The 18,155-nt window shown below is 33.2% G+C and overlaps 1 protein-coding gene across 1 annotated transcript in view; it reads left to right on the top strand.

Annotated features, from left to right (window-relative positions):
- The window catches only part of LOC149799395 (ubiquitin-like-conjugating enzyme ATG3), a 41,961-nt gene that overhangs the window by 4,377 nt on the left and 19,429 nt on the right, over positions 1 to 18,155 (top strand). Inside the window, exons 2-5 of the mRNA XM_089958734.1 lie at positions 1,652 to 1,693; positions 5,721 to 5,841; positions 10,296 to 10,406; positions 11,520 to 11,575. Coding sequence (XP_089814860.1) covers positions 1,652 to 1,693; positions 5,721 to 5,841; positions 10,296 to 10,406; positions 11,520 to 11,575 — 330 coding nt within the window. The remainder of the gene's footprint in view (positions 1 to 1,651; positions 1,694 to 5,720; positions 5,842 to 10,295; positions 10,407 to 11,519; positions 11,576 to 18,155) is intronic.

Raw genomic sequence — 18,155 nt, forward strand, 5'->3', positions numbered from 1 at the left:
ATCAAGATGGAGTTTTGCCAAATGACCTTTTTTGATGTCTAGTTGGTCATAAATGAAGATGGTACTGGGAAATTTTCAAATCCACTTATGTCATACAATCAAGGGAAGGTAATGTCCCACATAGGATTGTCGATTTTTTGCTTTAGTTCAAAATTCTGGTGAAAGGATGGATAGATTAATTCTTGCATACCATATAATCTACTCTGATATTTTACCCAGAGAAAATCTACTCTGATATTTTACCCAGAGAAAATAATTGGTAGACATTAGAAATGGCAATCATATAATAAATTAGTGAATATAGCACATGTCCAAGTATGACACACACTCGTGTATTGCCAGGCAGTTTTTCTATTGCATAACAAAATATTAGAATATCTGCATACATAACCTGCAGATTTTCATAAAGAATAATAAACCCCCAAAATTTGTGTTGGCTTCTTATAAACATGGAATAAATTGGTTGGGTATTTTGAATCATCTGTCCTGTTTACCCTTGAAACTCTAAACTGTCTAAAGCATAATCCACATGATCCACTTGATAAAAGGACATACCACAGCAGTATGATCCACTTGATAAAAGGACATACCACAGCAGTATAATCCACACGATCCACTTGATAAAAGGACATACCACAGCAGTATAATCCACATGATCCACTTGATAAAAGGACATACCAGAGCAGTATAATCCACATGATCCACTTGATAAAAGGACATACCACAGTAGAGCCATTTCAACCAAACTGGGTCCATTAAAAGTCTGTTTCTTCACATTGAGCCATCCTAACCATTTCACAGTGGCGCCACATGCTCTCTTTATTAAATGCAGGACCAATGTTATATAGTGGATTCCCTAACTGTGAAATTCTTCAGGAAGTCAACTTGTCTCGCTCTGAAATCTATAACAGTGAATCAGATGCAGCATCACCACCACAACCATCAATGAAGCACACCTCGGTGAGGTTATGGATGTTTTTCAAGACGGCGAGTAGGATAAAAGTTTTTATATTTGAATTCTGACACTGAGGATCCTGCTGCTAGCTGTGACTCAAGTGATGCAGAATAAACTAAATTTTTCTAGCTTTGAAGTTCATATTCTAAAATTATGGCAGTTTAAGTTTTTAGTAAATGCAACAACATTGTCGCTCTTCATAAATTATTAACTTGTCAAATTGAAGATGATTTTTTATGTTGATCCTGTCTTCTTGTTATTATATTGTCTTTAAACTTCAAAAAGTTTTGCTGAAATGTAAAGCATAGCTATATAACATTAGACTCATTTAATATTTCGAACTTGGTGCAATGTTTGACATGAGAAACAAGTTTTTTAAAATATTACTGCTACAAGGTAATATGAGTAAAAATCAAATTGCGGAACACGTTGACATGTATACACCTCAGGGGAGGTGTGGTAGGGAAAAACTTGGACAACCTATGTGCTATATTTGATAATTTATGGTATTTGAGCACTATTCATAGTCTTGAAAAACTTTTGTCATCAATTGTTAACAAAATTCAGTAAGATGTACAAATTTTTGAGACTTCAAAGTTATCAGCATTATTCTTGTGTTAGGTCTTTTTTCATGGTATTTTGTAGGAATGAAAATTCAGGGAAACTGGAGTAACAGCATTTCATTGTATTTTGTAGGAATCAAAATTCAGGGAAACTGGAGTAATAACACCCGAAGAGGTATGTGTATGATGCAGTAGACGCTAATCTGCACCCTGATATTACCCCATAATTCCCATGATCAAACTCGGACTCTCTCAGAATTCTGATATTTGATTGGATCTGATTTGATGACAGCCAATCAAACATCAATATTTTGAAATGGCACTGAATTTGAATGCAAGATTTCTTTGTAAAGTTGGAGTCTGTTATCAGGGAAAAAGACTAATTCTGACAATAGATGGTTAATACAGAGAAATTAACACCTGTCGTTTTGTTAACGTATGAGTGATAAAAGTTAATTCATATATTCTTCTGGGCTGCATTAGTATATTGTACAACTCATTATACCGTTAACTCAATTCTGGATATATCACAGTACTGCTGTGGATCCTGTGACCAAAATAAAATTGTTTTAGCTGAATTAATTTATCAAGTGTATTTAATATAGATTGAAACAACACATGAAGATTAGGATTAAATCTTTATTTCCCTTCTATAAATTATTATTTTACAAAATTTAATGATCATTTACATGTACCATGAAATGAAGAAAGAAAAATTAATTTACATAAAATAGAATTATTACTCAACATTTGGTTGTTTGCTTTATTTTGTTTTTCTCTCCAACATCTGCCTAATAATGTGTTTTAAAAATGTAATAAATAAATAAATAAACAAATTATAAATTTTATAAATTTCATGTTAAAAAATGCAAGAATGGGATTCAATTTATTATAGTTTTTGTATTTTACAGTTGTTGCTGTGGTTAATGGCACTGTCTGGCCAAAGTCTTATGAAAAGACGGGGATTTGGTTGGGTCTTATGTGGCGATAAATGAGTACCTGTCCCATAATTATTCAGAATTCCCAATTTTAGTACTCTGCTGCTGATAGTTTCTTCCAAGTTGGTTTTATTCTTTACCACAATGATGGGGACATTTTTAATCGACCAAAAGTGGCCCCTGTTCCAGTGGGAAAGATTTCATTTGTTTACATCAGACCCCTTTCATAATAAGCATGTTGGAAGATATGACTTTCCTGACATCAAGCACTAACAATCAAAACGTGGCTGTCACTGCTAGTGTTGGGTAATTACACTGAACAGGATGTTGAGAATTACAATAAAAATAGTTGCTAAAGTTTGAAAGTAATGGTCATGTTTTCTGTTTCACTGAATTGTCGCATCATTGCTTTTAACCATACAAATAGTTTCTGGTCTACCATAATTTTATAATTTTCTAGCAGAGAACTACTTTATTTGGAAACTGGTTAGCTTACTTGCACAGAAAGAACAAATAAAAAAATGTATGCACTTATTATAAAATAATTAACAACCAGTCTTTAGATTATATAACTGATTTACTCCCAACCTGCCTTATAATCTGAGAAACTCCAGCACAGTGTCATTATATAACCTTTTGTTAAAACTGTAGATACCAAAACTTATGACTCATTTAACAATCTGCCACAACCCACAGGAAACTTAATCTATACTATTGTTCCATAGAACACTTCTAAGCACAGATAACTCTTCTCATTAATGTTGAATACTTTTCGATCTATGCTTGCTCCAAAGCTAGGCTTGACTTCCCAAATTTAGTTTGGTTTGGTGTTTTATGGCACATCAACACATGTAGGTTATTTAGAGCTGGGGCAATTGGATTAAAGTGCCTTGCCCAAGGATACTTCATGGTAGCTGACCCAGGTTGGTCTGATAGTAGGATTTTGAACCTGTACCCTTTCGGTCATTTGTTCAGCAAGTTTACCACAGAGCCACAGCAGCTCCCACTTGGCATATTAATATGCTGATTTTCTTGACCTCACTTTATGCACCATTTATTTTTTTCTTCTGTGTTTAGAATGCTGAAATTCAATTTTGAATTTGAATTTTTATCAGTTTGGAACATTTTGAAATAAACAATATATAGCTTAACATAAATAATAAAATTATTTTGTAATATTCATGATTTTTACTGGTTTCCTAACACAGGAAAATTCAAATATCAGTCATTAATGCTTCTGTTTTTATGCCAGCTTTCAAATTTTCTAAACAAATATGCAATAGGATTGATGATGCTGATTGTTTGCATTTTAGTTAACAAAAGAATCTACATGAAATTTTTATTTTATTATCTTAAATAGTATTGTTTTATTGTTACATTCATTGGGTAGTTTTTATTTTCTGGAATTTAATGGAAAGAGTAACTATCATAACAATTCATATATGAATCATTTACATTTTGTACAAACTGTCTTTAAAATATATCTACATGTATAGTGCAATGAAGGGTTACACTATTTTAAATATTTCTTTTAAAGATAATAACTACCCGGTATAAATAATATGTGTAAATTATACTCTTAATTTTGAATCTGGGGTTTTGCATTTTTATTGCATTCCCCAAATTTGATGCTGTGTGTTTTGTGTGATTTAATTGGATATTTGCAATAAAAACCAACATGTTTTATGCATACATGTATTATGTGTTTTACATGTACAAATAAGGCAAGAATATACTATTAATTGTCCAGCAGTGAGTGCCTTGTTTTGTAATTTCAAGATTTTGCAAAATAACAAGAGATCATAGATCATTATATTCAAGTATTGGGTCCAAATTTTAAGTCTAGACTTAATTAAGAAATTTATTTGGTCTTCATTTATATGTTTGAATCAAACTTAATCCAGTTAAATCAATGGAGCCTTAAGTTTGTTGCTGAAATCTCGACCAGCAGGTGTTTTTTTGTTGCAACAAAGTAGTTTGATCAGCAGTTTTGTCAAGATTTCTTTACTGGGTTTTTTAAAATCACTATTTTTGGTTGAGGTCCAATTATCGTTGTACTCTCTGTGTACGGATAGCTCATGGTCATGAGATTCATGCTAATTTAAAATGACATTCTGTACATAACAAATACACAGTATGCTTGCAGATTGCTCATAATAATGGCAAGCCCTTTGTAAATGCTCCAGTGGACCTCAATTTGTCAATCTGAGTTTACTTAGAATCAGGAGAAATCTATGTACAGACTATTACTTGTACAAGAAAATGTTACACTGAGTGTCAGGTTTATTTAGTTACGTTGTATTTGGTTACCCTCAGATAAATATGCAGTTCATGCTTGACTGACAATACAACAATTACTACATTTAATTTCTGTTATTTAATGTAACAAGTACCAGTATCTGCTTAAAGTTACATAAATTAGCATGTCATTCAACAGTTTCGGTTCCCTTTAACTTGAGTAATATATTTTTTCAAGCATTTGTCTTCATTTAAGAAGGTACCCAGTGACAAACACATCACATCAAAAGTGCATAGAGACACAGAAACACGAACCTCATCCAAACCAAGCAAATCAAACCTGAACACCTATCATACCCTGAAAGTGATTTCATAAGGGACCAATGAGTTTGGGTGGAGGAGGGCTCTGATTTTATTTTGAAATATTTTTTTTTTAATCACAAGATGATTTTATTTTTAATGAATATAATGGATAGAGTTGGTTCTTTTTTTAATAATAAAAAACCCACTAAAAATGAATGCAAAGGAGAATCTTTCTAAAACTATTAATGTGCCAGACATTTTCTACAAAAAAATACTAGCCCCTCTCCCATCATTAAATAGTCAGTCCTTAATTGAAATTATTGCATGAATTCTGATTCCAGTCAGTTTCACAATTGAAAGCCTTTTACCTTCCAAAGCACTCTGTGCATTTAAATTGAAGAAAATCCAGCAAATTTCAAATTTGACTAACTTTAAGTCTGTTAAATAGTGTGTGTAACTGGCTCCCATGAATACAATACCTGTAAATTTATGCAGTTTTACAGTTCAACTTATTTTTTAATTCTTGTCTATGTTCTCAAACTATTTCCTTGATACTATGGATAACACATTTGTCAGAAATAAATATGTGCATGCAGAATTAATTATAAATGGAAGAAAACCACTAACATCATTGTGCCATATATTAACTCCATTGTTAAATAACTTTGAAGTCCAGTTAATTAGACTGTATTTTATTGTTTTTGTCTGTACTTTGTATTTGAGTTTGTGGCTGCTGGTGACCATATAGTGCACCATTGTCCAACATGGCAGTGGGCGATGGGTGACGAGTCCAAAATCAAGCCATATCTTCCCAGGGATAAACAATTCCTCATCACAAGGAAAGGTAAGACTTTATTACTATGTGTTTTCACACAAAATGTACGTGTAGTTTGATTTTATACGAGTATCATTTTCTGTAATTTTGCAAAATGCGATATTTGTGTCAGGGTCGTAATGTTTGTAGGGTCTTGAAATTTGTTCTTCAAAGCAACCATGATTCCACAAAAATAGGTTCCCCATTAAAGAAACTGAACTTGCAGGTTTTTTTGCAAATGATAAGCCTGTATGCACCGAATGATCAATGGTTTAAATCTAATTTTCAAAATGATAGCCGATAATAATGAACTTGTAATTTTTCAAATGATTGGCCCATATCCAACTATTACAAAATAGTGACCTCACACTTATTTTGGATAGACATGTCCAAATTGTCTAAATATTTGTATGTCACTATTAAATGTCAACTTTTGTCACAATTTAATTAAAGAAGTAATAAATGTAAGGCAAAGATTTATACTAGATTCACAGTCCCAGATATGAACTATAATTAATGGGTCTTTAAAATTAAATAGAAATCAGACATTCAGTCAATTTTGCTGTTATACTAATTTAGGGTTTGTCAGCATTGGTTTAAATTTTTTTTATCTTATTCACTGTCACCCATATGAATTAAAATAAAATGGATCATCAAATTTTGAAGAAACATGATCTCTCTATGTATGCCTTTTTCTTGTTCAAACAATTTTGCTGACATTTTAATTTGGGATTTGTCTGCACATTGTTATGCATATCTGATTTCATTCTTATTTATTTTAATTTAATTGTTTGTCAGTTTTAAAGTTTTTATTTTATTATAAGCTATATTAATGTAAATTTATTCACTGGAGATGATACTTTTTCAGAAAATTGTTTGACCTTGACTGTTAATTTTTAAACACCAGGTGTTGATCTAAATTCTGACCTTGTTTCAGAACTTGTAGCTACCTTTGGAAACAAGTTCTGTTTTATTTTAAAATGATTGGTTGTTTTCCAAATCATGATGTTACTACATGATTTAAGATGTAAACAGTTTTTCTTGGAGTAAAATGATTGGTTGTCGTCAGGGTAATGTTTGGTGTACGTGACATAAACACGATCACGTGAACCCTCACGATTTTGCAATTCTGGTTTTTCCATTATGCGCATTTGTTAGTTTTAATAGAGATGCTTTGAGAGAGATTTCTCAGTTTTGGGCTTTTTACACTGATGTCAAGTTATTTTGTTGTAGCCAGATTCATAGATCAGCTGGATTTCAAAAGGATTAATTCTTTTTTTCTATGTAAATATTTTGAGGAGTGCTCACACAAAAATTTTGGACAGACATTGCTTACAAGTTTAATTTGGATTTCCAACCCTGGAGTACCATTATTTGTAATTCTACAAGAACTGTAGATAAGCACAGTATTGACTACAGCATACGTCCTCGTCATCCATCTTGGATTTTCCATCAGGATTCGAACTTGAAATTATTAGAACATTTATTACTAGGACTTTTCCAATTTAATTTGTGGATTATTCTTAGATTATTTTTGGATTTGATTCTTGAAACCATAAGTTCTTCTCCTTTTTTTAATTTTTACATAATTTTCCAGGAAAATAAATTATTTGTTAAATTTTAAGAAGCTTGTTGTTTTCACTTTTTGTGTTACTGTTTATTCGAGCCTAAACATGTAACAACATATCAATTAGGACATTGTAGGAAAATTGATTGTATCATCTTTGATATAGATTTGAGTTGGCACATTTATGCCTATCTTAGGCATATCATATAATGTTATGGCTTTTTCAGTCAATTTGACCATCCATCCATTTATTGGTTTCCACACAAAACTTTTGTTCTAGATAATGGACCTTGATGACTCTTTGTAGATGGTATGCACATGGGGTAAGAAAGATTATTGATTTCATGGTCAAATGGTCACTGACAAAAAAAGGAACTTCATTCGGCACAATAACTTTACTGTAGATCAAGTACTTTCATCAAACTTTGTGGATGAGAAAATAATCTATAGATACCATTATCTGTATCATTAAGTGTGATGCATCAGCCATGACAGTAGTAAAGTGAACATCAGTGTCAATCTTTTGTTTACAGTTTATCATTGTTTATTTTCTCTTGAACATTTACATGGATAATAATAATAATAATGAGGACTTTGTATAGCGCCTAATCTTTAGAAGCTCTAAGTGCTTTACAACATTAGACAACACCTATAAGATAAAAAAACATGTAACGATATGATTACAGAAACAAACACCATGAAATTAGAAAACATTAAAAAACATGCTGAGAATATTTAAGGTAGGAAAGATTATTAGGTCTTTAAGTTTGTTCTTGCAGTCGTAATAAGTGAGTTTTAAGAGCCCTCTTGAATGTGATCACTGTGTATAAGTTCATTGGGCAATTCATTCCACGTGGCTGGGCCCTGGTATGCAAAAGAACACTGTCCATATGACTTTATTTTCATAGTGGGAATAATGAGTATACGATTGTCAGTGGATGTTAAAATAATAAACTGAATTTATGGAGAAGAAAGAAATTGGTGTGAATGAAGTGTATGAAGGCTGCTTGTTTGATTCCATTTAATTTCATTCATCGCCATCCACTGGGCCAATGAAGACTGAGTGGATTAAAGCCATATATGGATAAACATTGCAGAGAAAATTTTTGATTGTTCTGAATAGAGAACTCCAGAAACAAAGCTAAACTTGGGATATGAAACCAAAGCAAAAACTGAATTTACATCAACTTCTGAGACAAGAACCAGGTCTTAACAAAACCTGAAATTGCTATGCACTAGTTAATGATCATGACAAGAACCATGTTCTTTTTCTTCAGAGAATTAATAAAACATTTCGGTAGGTGGTGAAGCTACATGAAGTTGTAATGTTGAAACTCCAACTACGTGCATTGCTGCAGCACAGTAGGACAAATCACACTTTATAAATCACAATGCCCTTATGTGCAAGAATCGATAGACTATCAAACAAGGTCTTCTCGGTCAAATAATACTTTGACAGAGGTAAAGGGGGTTCAAAGCAAACTAGATGGGGGAACAATGTCTGTGGCCCAGCATTTGGTTACTGACAGTGATATTTTGCTATATGCATGTCTTCTTTACTTCTGTTGGCTCAGTGTCTCAATTTTAATTTCCAGTTGGAGATAGAAGCTCAAATTGTTCTTGTTCTAATGAGGTTACAGTTACTCCTTATTTGATGAAAATAGTTGCAGGTTAGGAATTACAAGAAGCTTTGCATGCAAGATTTTGAATTTTGGATCTAGTCATGGCAGATAAGTTGAAATCATTGATAATATGGCTTCCAGGAGAAGTAATTAGTGACGGTTGTCCAGAATCTTTCTGAAAAAACTACCCATGCACCACATATATAATTGATTGTGCAGAGATCCAACCCATCAGCAAGGAAGTCAAAATGTTTTCTTAAGATCTTTTTTGCTTCACTTGATTAAAAGTGAAAGCTGAAGTATCATGTAAAATGACTAAATTTGATTTTTCCAAATCTGTAAATTACATAAATGACACATTAATACTACTAATAATAATGAGGACTTTGTATAGTGCCTAATCTTTAGAAGCTCTAAGCACTTTACAACATTAAACAACAACTATAAACTAAAAAACATAAATAATGATATTATTACAAACACCATGACATTAGAAAATATAAAAAATGTGCTGAAAATATTTAAGGTAGGAAGCATTATTGGGTCTTTAAGTTTGTTCTTGCAGTCAGAATAAGTGAGTTTTAAGAGCACTCTTGAATGAGATCACTGTGTCTTTGTGTCTAAGCTCATGGGGCAATTCATTCCACATTGCTGGGTCCTGGTATGCAAAAGAACATTGTCCATATGACTTTGTTCATGAACATAAATACATGATTGAAAACTCGGAATTAACATAATTATATAAATATGACAATAGTTTTGAAAGTCTTACTGTACAATAAGCATCCTTCAATTTCATTAACAATGCATGACATCATTCTCTTTGCATAAAATGTATGTAATCTTTAAAGTAACTTTGATTAACCACTGCATAATGGCAACAAGCTTTAAAGAGGGCTGGCTGCTATGGCAAGGAAATACACTTCAGATAGCTTGAAGATAACCATGATCCATATAAAGACAATTGGTTTTCTGGACCATCATTTTTTAAAACAAAGTCGCATGTAGTTCCCTTGTTTGCAAGGAATCTGTTGCATGCAGGGTTGAAAGGTCAGGGTCAAGATTACAGTATTTAGACTCCCTGATTAGTACTAGAGTCAGCGATGCCAAATCGGCCACTAGTAACAACATGCAGGACTAATAAACACAGAACGCATTTGTAGTTCATGTCTTTGTTGTCCTTTATGAGATGCATTCAAATAATTTCTATGGTACTTATTGTTTTTCCAGCTGATACATTAGTGTATAATAAAATTATAGATAATTATTTGTCTAACGATTTGTCTCATTCGTAGTGCCATGTTACAAGAGAGTGAAGCAGGTGGATAACCATCAGGAAGAGCAGGAGAAGGTGATAGAAATGGATGATGAGGATGGGGGCTGGGTGGACACACACCACTTTCCAGGTATTGGAGAATTAAAGCCCTTATTGCAAATGGCAAATACTTAAACAGATTATATATGTTTGCAACTGAAGCATTGTGAAAAGGCTTTAACCTGAATAAATTTTTCCAGAATTAGGTTGTATTACTATATTTGTGATGACTTCTATGCTTACATGTTAGCTATTCCAATCATACATGTTGGCTGTTCCAGTGATACATGTTGGCTATCATATTGGCTATTCCTTTCATACATGTTGGCTGTTCCAATCATACATATTGACTATTTCATTCATACATGTTGGCTATTCCATTCATACATATTGCAATCACAATTATTGATAACAATGATCATTACTGCCACAATTGTATTTGATTATGAAACTGACATTTTGTACTCATATTGTATATGTGAAATAATTGTGACAGATTTCTCAGGTTCTTTAGAATTAACTTTGACACAAAACATTAATTTCTTCCTATTGCCACATCCTTCTGTTAGCCACTTTATCCCCTTATTTATGCTCCCACCATATATGTGTGTATAGTGTTGCCATGTCTGTCCATCTCTTCCCGTCCTTTCATGAATTACTTTTCTGCTTGATAATGCATTTTTTTAAAGGTTTATTTTAACTGTTTTCCAGCAACATTTTATGTATTTATGGCCCCTGTTTGGCTTGGAGCTTTGCCATTTATTTGTATCATATTAGTAGTCACCTATATTGATGTTACACTTTTATTCATTTTTTAAAATTGATTTCAGGAAAATGTTTATGTTGTTATGGCCCCTGGTTGGCTTAGAACTTTGCTATTATTTCAGTCATATTCATAGAGGCACCCTTGTCATATGGACATATTTCTTTTTATGTAATCATTTTGCATAAAAAATACATGAAAGTTATGGTCCATGTTTTTGAGTGAGAAGTATGCCATTTAATTGAATCATTTTTACCTTGGCACTCTGTCATATGGATACATTTCTAGTTTTCTTTTTGTTGCACATTTCAATCATCCCTCTGCAATGTTCTAGTGTAAGGTATGCCATAAAATTGTCATTAACTGTGATGGATTAAACCTACATTGCTATATAGTACAAGAGGGATTCAAGATTTTTACAAATACATTATTCTGTTTCAGATTCTGGTATTGGGCAAGTTCAGGAAGCTGTCTCAGAGATGACTTTAGATTCCAAGGTTTGTTGTTGAAGCAAATAATCACTAATAAACCATTAGTAATCATTATTTTCCTGATTGGATATATTTCCATGTATAAAGAAGGGTAAGTAATGGGAATAGAAAACTTATATTTGATAATTTCCATATATAGGGTAAAAAGGGTAAATAATGAGAATAGAAAACTTATGTTTGATATATTACTATACATATAGAGTAAGAAGGGTAAATAATGGTAATAGAAAACTTATATTTGATAATTTCCATATTAGGGTAAAAAGGGCAAAATAATGGGAATAGAAAACTTCTATTTGATACATTTCCATATATAGGCTAAAAAGGGTAAATAATGAGAATAGAAAACCTATATTTAATATATTACTATACATATAGAGTAAGAAGAGTAAATAATGGTAATAGAAAACTTATATTTGATAATTTCCATATATTGGGTGAAAAGGGCAAAATAATGGGAATAGAAAACTTATATTTTGATACATTTCTATATATAGGCTAAAAAGGGTAAATAATGGGAATAAAAAACTTATATTTGATACATTGCCATGTGTAGAGTAAAAAGGTTAAATAATCGGAATAGAAAACTTACATTTGATACATTTCCATATATATAAAGGGTAAATAATGGGACTAGAAAACTTATATTTGATACATTTCTGTATGTAGAGTAAGAAGGGTAAATAATGGGAATAGAAAACTTTTATTTGATATATTACTAATAATAATGGTAGTCTCTTGAGTCGAGGAAGACAAGTTGTGCGATCTCATTCAACGGTGGACGCGCATGTGGCTCCTGAGTCCAAATTCCGATGCACACAGGCAGTTGCAGGTGGGGCATGGGACACCGGTGGTTGGTGGTATTTGTGATACAGTTCTGTGACGTCTCTCCCGAGTTGCAGCAAGATGCTGGCGGCGGTCATCCTCAAAGGTGGAACAGGCTTTTCTGGTCAGCGCTCGCCAATGGCTTATGTCTAAGGCAGCGAGCTCGAGATGGCAGGGTTGGAGGTCTGTCCATTTGATGTTCATCTTGAGGTTGTCTTTGTACCTCTTATGAGGGTGGCCTTGGTTTCGGTTTCCCTGGGCTAGCTCACCATAGAACAACTACTTTGGGATTCTGCTTTGATCCATGCGGATGACATGGCCAGTCCAACGAAACTGGGCCTGGATTAGTTTGGCTTCGATGCTTGTTGTGTTGGCTCTGTCAAGGACTTCCTGGTTGGTGATTCAGTCCTGTCACTTGATCCGCATAATGGATCTCAGGAAGCACTGGTGGAATTGTTCCAACTGACTGATATGTCTTTGGTAGAGTGTCCACGTTTCACAGCCATACAAGAGAGACGTGAGGACAACTGCATTGTACTTTCATTGGTTCAGAGTCATCCGAGTGCTTGACTGGCTTTTTGGATCCTCGCAGTGATTTCTTTGTCCAGGGAGCCGTCACTAGATATTGTGCTGCCAAGGTATTTGAAACTGTCCACATTCTTCAGCTGCACGTCGCCAATGGTGATACAGGGTTGTGAGTGAGGGGACAGTGTTTGGGGCGGGCTGGAAGAGGACTTCTGTCTTTCCAAATTGATTTGATCACATCATATGATAAAATGGCATCCCCAGTAGTTAAACTGTGATTCACAAAATCAATTTTGCTTCCTACTTTTTCTAGGAAATCCAATCCTAACACTCCTTCTGCTGTCAAGCCCATCATTACAACGATAACGCAATGCTCGTGATGTATCCCTCCGAACGAAAAGGTAAACTTTCCTTTCCCGACTACTTCTAGCGGTTTCCCATCAGCACACAGAACGTTCCCAGTAACCTCATGTAACAGAGGTCCATATTCCGGCGCCATCCTCTCATAGACACCCTTTGCTATCATGGTAACTGTAGCACCTGTATCTATTAAGAAGTTGACACCTATTCTGTGTACAGATCCCGGAAGGTACATCCCAGCATTTTTCATCATTGCCTGTCCAGTTATATTCATAGGCCCAGAATTACGGTCCCACCCCTGGCCCTTGGGGTGGGCCACCCTAGTTTTCCGACAGTTTGGGCTTGATTTTTGGACAGTCTCTTTTGAAATGCCCTATTTCTCCACACTTGTAACAAGATCTTGCCTTCATTACATTTTTCCCTGCAGATTTTGCCTTCAAATCCTTTAGTAATGTCTTGAGTTCCGCAACTTCTTTCTTAAGTTCCTGGATATCACTTAACCCTTCATCAGACATTGTCACGGTTCGTGCATATCTTCCCAAATCTTTTCGCTGAAGTTCGGCTCTATTAAAGGCTTCGAGTTCTACTCCCATCTGAATGGCTTCATCAAGGGTTTTAGGTTGTGCTTGCTGTATTCTTAACCTAAGTTTGCTGTCAGTTAAAGAATCGATAAATTGCTCCTTTGACAGTGTTTCGAATAATTCTTCTGGCGCCTTTGGATATGCTTGGGAAGCGAGGCGGCATATCACTTGTCCCAATTCTGGAAGTGTTTCATGTTCCCTTCTAAGGTGGCTTTTTAGTTGTACTCTGTAAATTTCCGTTTGGTTTTTTGGCGCGAACCTTCTTTCTAGTAAATCCATGAGCCTGTCATAATCTGGAGTTCCACATCCCAGTAGCTGTTGGGCCTGACCCCTGAGACTCACTGCTAGATAAAGCCCTTTGTCTTCTTGAGTCCATTTATTTATCCCGTCACACGTACTAAAATGTGCTTGAAAGTCCATCAGTGGTGTGGAACCGTCGAACGTTTGTGGCGTTACAAGTGGTCGTTTCAGTTTATTTTGTTCCGAAAATTCTAATCTTCTTTGGGGTGCTTGATGTCTTTCCCAGGGTCTCGATGGTGTTATTTGATGTTCAATACAGATAGTCCTACGTCTAGTTTCTTCTATTTCACGTTCCAGCTGCTGAATTTCATGATTAATTCTTTCTTATTCATCCATCATTGACGAGACTGTCTGTGATATATTACTATATATGTGGTAAAAAGGGTAAATAATGGGAATAGAAAACTTATATTTGATACATTTCATTGTGTAGAGTAAGAAGGGTAAATAATGGGAATAGAAAACTTATATTTGATACATTGCCATGTGTAGAGTAAAAAGAGTAAATAATGGGAATAGAAAACTTACATTTGATACATTCTTTGTGTAGTGTAAGAAGGGTAAATAATGGGAATATAACACTTTTATTTGATATATTACTATATATATGGTAAAAAGGGTAAATAATGGGAATAGAAAACTTATATTTGATACATATCATTGTGTAGAGTAAGAAGGGTAAATAATGGGAATAGACAACTTGTATTTTATACATTTCCATGTGCAGTGTAAGAAGGGTAAATAATGGGAATAGAAAACTTACATTTGATACATTGCCATGTGTAGAGTAAAAGGGGTAAATAATGGGAATAGAAAACTTGTGTAGAGTAAACAGGGTAAATAATGGGAATAGAAAACTCATATTTGATACATTTCCATGTGTAGTGTAAGAAGGGTAAATAATGGGAATAGAAAACTTATATTTGATACATTTCCATATATAGGCTAAAAAGGGTAAATAATGAGAATAGAAAACTCATATTTGATATGTGTCTGTGTGTAGAGTAAGAAGGGTAAATAATGGGAATAGAAAACTTATATTTGATACATTGCCATGTATAGAGTAAAAGGGGTAAATAATGGGAATAGAAAACTTGTGTAGAGTAAACAGGGTAAATAATGGGAATAGAAAACTCATATTTGATACATTTCCATGTGTAGTGTAAGAAGGGTAAATAATGGGAATAGTAAACTTATATTTGATACATTTCCATATATAGGCTAAAAAGGGTAAATAATGAGAATAGAAAACTCATATTTGATATGTTTCTGTGTGTAGAGTAAGAAGGGTAAATACAGGGAATAGAAAACTCATATTTGATACATTTCCATATAGAGGCTAAAAAGGGTAAATTATGGGAATAGACAACTTTTATTTGATATATTACTGTATATGTGGTAAAAAGGGTAAATAATCTGAATATACAACTTTTATTTGATATATTACTATTTATTTTATGCTAAGCAGTGTATTACTTGAATTTCTAATTAAAATAATATTGATATTTCACTGTAGTGAAAAAATAATATTTTTTCACTACAGGAACTACTTTTTTTGGTCAGAACATACCTCCCTTTGATTTTCTGTCAGTGAACTACTTTTTACTTATGTACGTAAGAAATCTGCTAATTCACTGTGTCACAAACTTTAGGTAGCCAATGTATGTGAGCATAAAATAAAAGGAATATTTGCTTGAAACGAGTGAATAACAGATACATTTCATCTCGTGGGTGTGAAACTCTAGTATTTTTACTCGTGGCTTTGCCACTCGTGAACATACTGAGTTTTTCATCCATTCGATGAAATATATCCGTTATTCACTCGTTTCAAGCAAATATCCTCTATATATGTATATGTATATGGTAAAAAGGGTTAATAATGGGAATAGACAACTTATATTTGACACATTTAGAAATGTTTTTTTAGTTGATTTAGTCATTACAGAAAAAGTATATTTTAGATAAAATAAATCTGTACCATGAACAGTTTTTGTGTCTTTTAAGAATTTTCTTTTTGTTAAAGAGACAATCCATCCAACATTATGGAAAATATCATGGGATTTTATGTGCACTTATGTGTACTTATGTGATTTCAAAGAAGATTGGTATGACCACTGAAACATTAGAATCAAAATTTTGTTTTGAGTTTAGCATTTCGCTAAGAAATCAGAATTTTTGCAAAATTGTTAACACATTAACCCCTGGAGGTTTTTGTCATTTTTGCCTGAAAATTGAGTAGGAAACACATTTTGAAAGCTATTTCTGAATAGATCTGAAAACAACAAATCCCCAGTAATCTTTCAATAACATACTGCCTAGTTGTGTTAGAAACATCAATTTTCATTTGGCTATTTGACTCACACATTAGCAGAAGGGTAAAAGTTAGATTTTTTTATAAAATTTTTTTTTGCTAAACGGAGCCATTATTTTTGTATCAAGACCACTCTTTATTCTAAATGCCCATCTTATCCTACTTTTTGTAAAGGCTCATCTGTCTGTTTGAAGTTCATACTGGTTTGCCCTAGATCTAGACCAAAAAGTCTAAAATCCGGACACAAAATCGGATTTTGACCATGGGTGAATTTTCAGTAGAAAAAGGTCGGGTCCAAAAAATGAGGGTTTTTTATCTGTATTTTGTAGTGCAACTAGATCTTATTTGGTATAATTGTAGAGCTACATCTGTCTACCTTTCTATAATACCACCCACTTTAGTGTATCATGCATGACCGTGACGCTTCAGAGCTCGGCAGTAGGCTACTACCTCCTACCCCGTTAAGTCGTCACTAACGTTAATGTGTTAACAAACAAAATTAACTTCATGAATATGTTAAGTGGACATTATCATAACGTATTCTACCATCATTTGCAAATGAATCAGCAGCATAGAATTATTCCAGCCTTTTATTTTACTATCTCTTTGACAGGAGAATTGGACTTGGTTATGCATTTACCATATCTTTTGGAAGGGGTATATAGTGTTGCCTAAATGTTTTCATCATATCTCATCTCATTGCATCCTGCAAATTTAGTTTCCTTTTACTAACTTTTAAGGGGCTTCATGCATTCAAACCAAATTTGGTATGAGAGTTTTATTTAAAGGTGTTGGACCAATTTTGTTTTTCACAATTTTTTTGTAAAATTTTACTATGTTTGAAGTGAAAATTCAAGGACTATTTTGTTATGCCTCTTATTTAACTTAGAATTTTTCCTTTCAGTTTTATTTCCACTAAATAACTTTTGAATGACTCGATTAAAATCAAGGTTAGTATGAGATTCTGCAAAAAGAGTGAAAACAAGGTTTTATAAATTCAACAAATAATTTATTTCCCTGGAATACAAAGTGAATTTTAAAAAAAAATGGCAGTATTGCAAACTAAATCCCAAATAGTCAAAAATGTTCTATCACCAGTCCCAGTAAATAAAGTTCTAGTGATGAATGAATTAAGATCAAGATTTAAATGTGTTGATGTGCCTGTAGTCTTGAATGTACTAATGTACCAGTAGCCTGAAGTGTGATGATATACTTCTGGTTAATCTTAATAATATAGTACAAGATGGCCTTGACTAAATTCACTATAATTCCAAACTAATGTTTCTGTCCAAGAATATTATTTATGAGCACTTTGTATTTCCAGTGAATAATAATTTGAATAAATAATTTCACCCAAATTAGATACTGAACACAACAATAAGATCGATTCTGCTGAACAATGTTAAAGCAAGAATGAATAATTTTTCAGTTAAAAAAGATTACATAAAAAGCTAAGACACAAAAGAAGATCCAGGATGTAGGACAAAAGGTCATTTATAGAACAGTTATTGTTACTAAAATTGTAATAAAGAACATAGTAAACATAATGTCCTTGACTCAGACTAAGATAACGACCCTAATATTTAGACCACACCCCTTGAGAAGTATTAACTATGTATAATTTTTTATAAAATATAAACACCAGTGTCTCTTATCAGAAACAACATGAACTTGATTTTGGACA

Source organism: Sinohyriopsis cumingii, chromosome 5, assembly GCF_028554795.1.
Source record: "Sinohyriopsis cumingii isolate HCF-2022 chromosome 5, ASM2855479v2, whole genome shotgun sequence".
NCBI lineage: Eukaryota > Metazoa > Mollusca > Bivalvia > Unionida > Unionidae > Sinohyriopsis > Sinohyriopsis cumingii.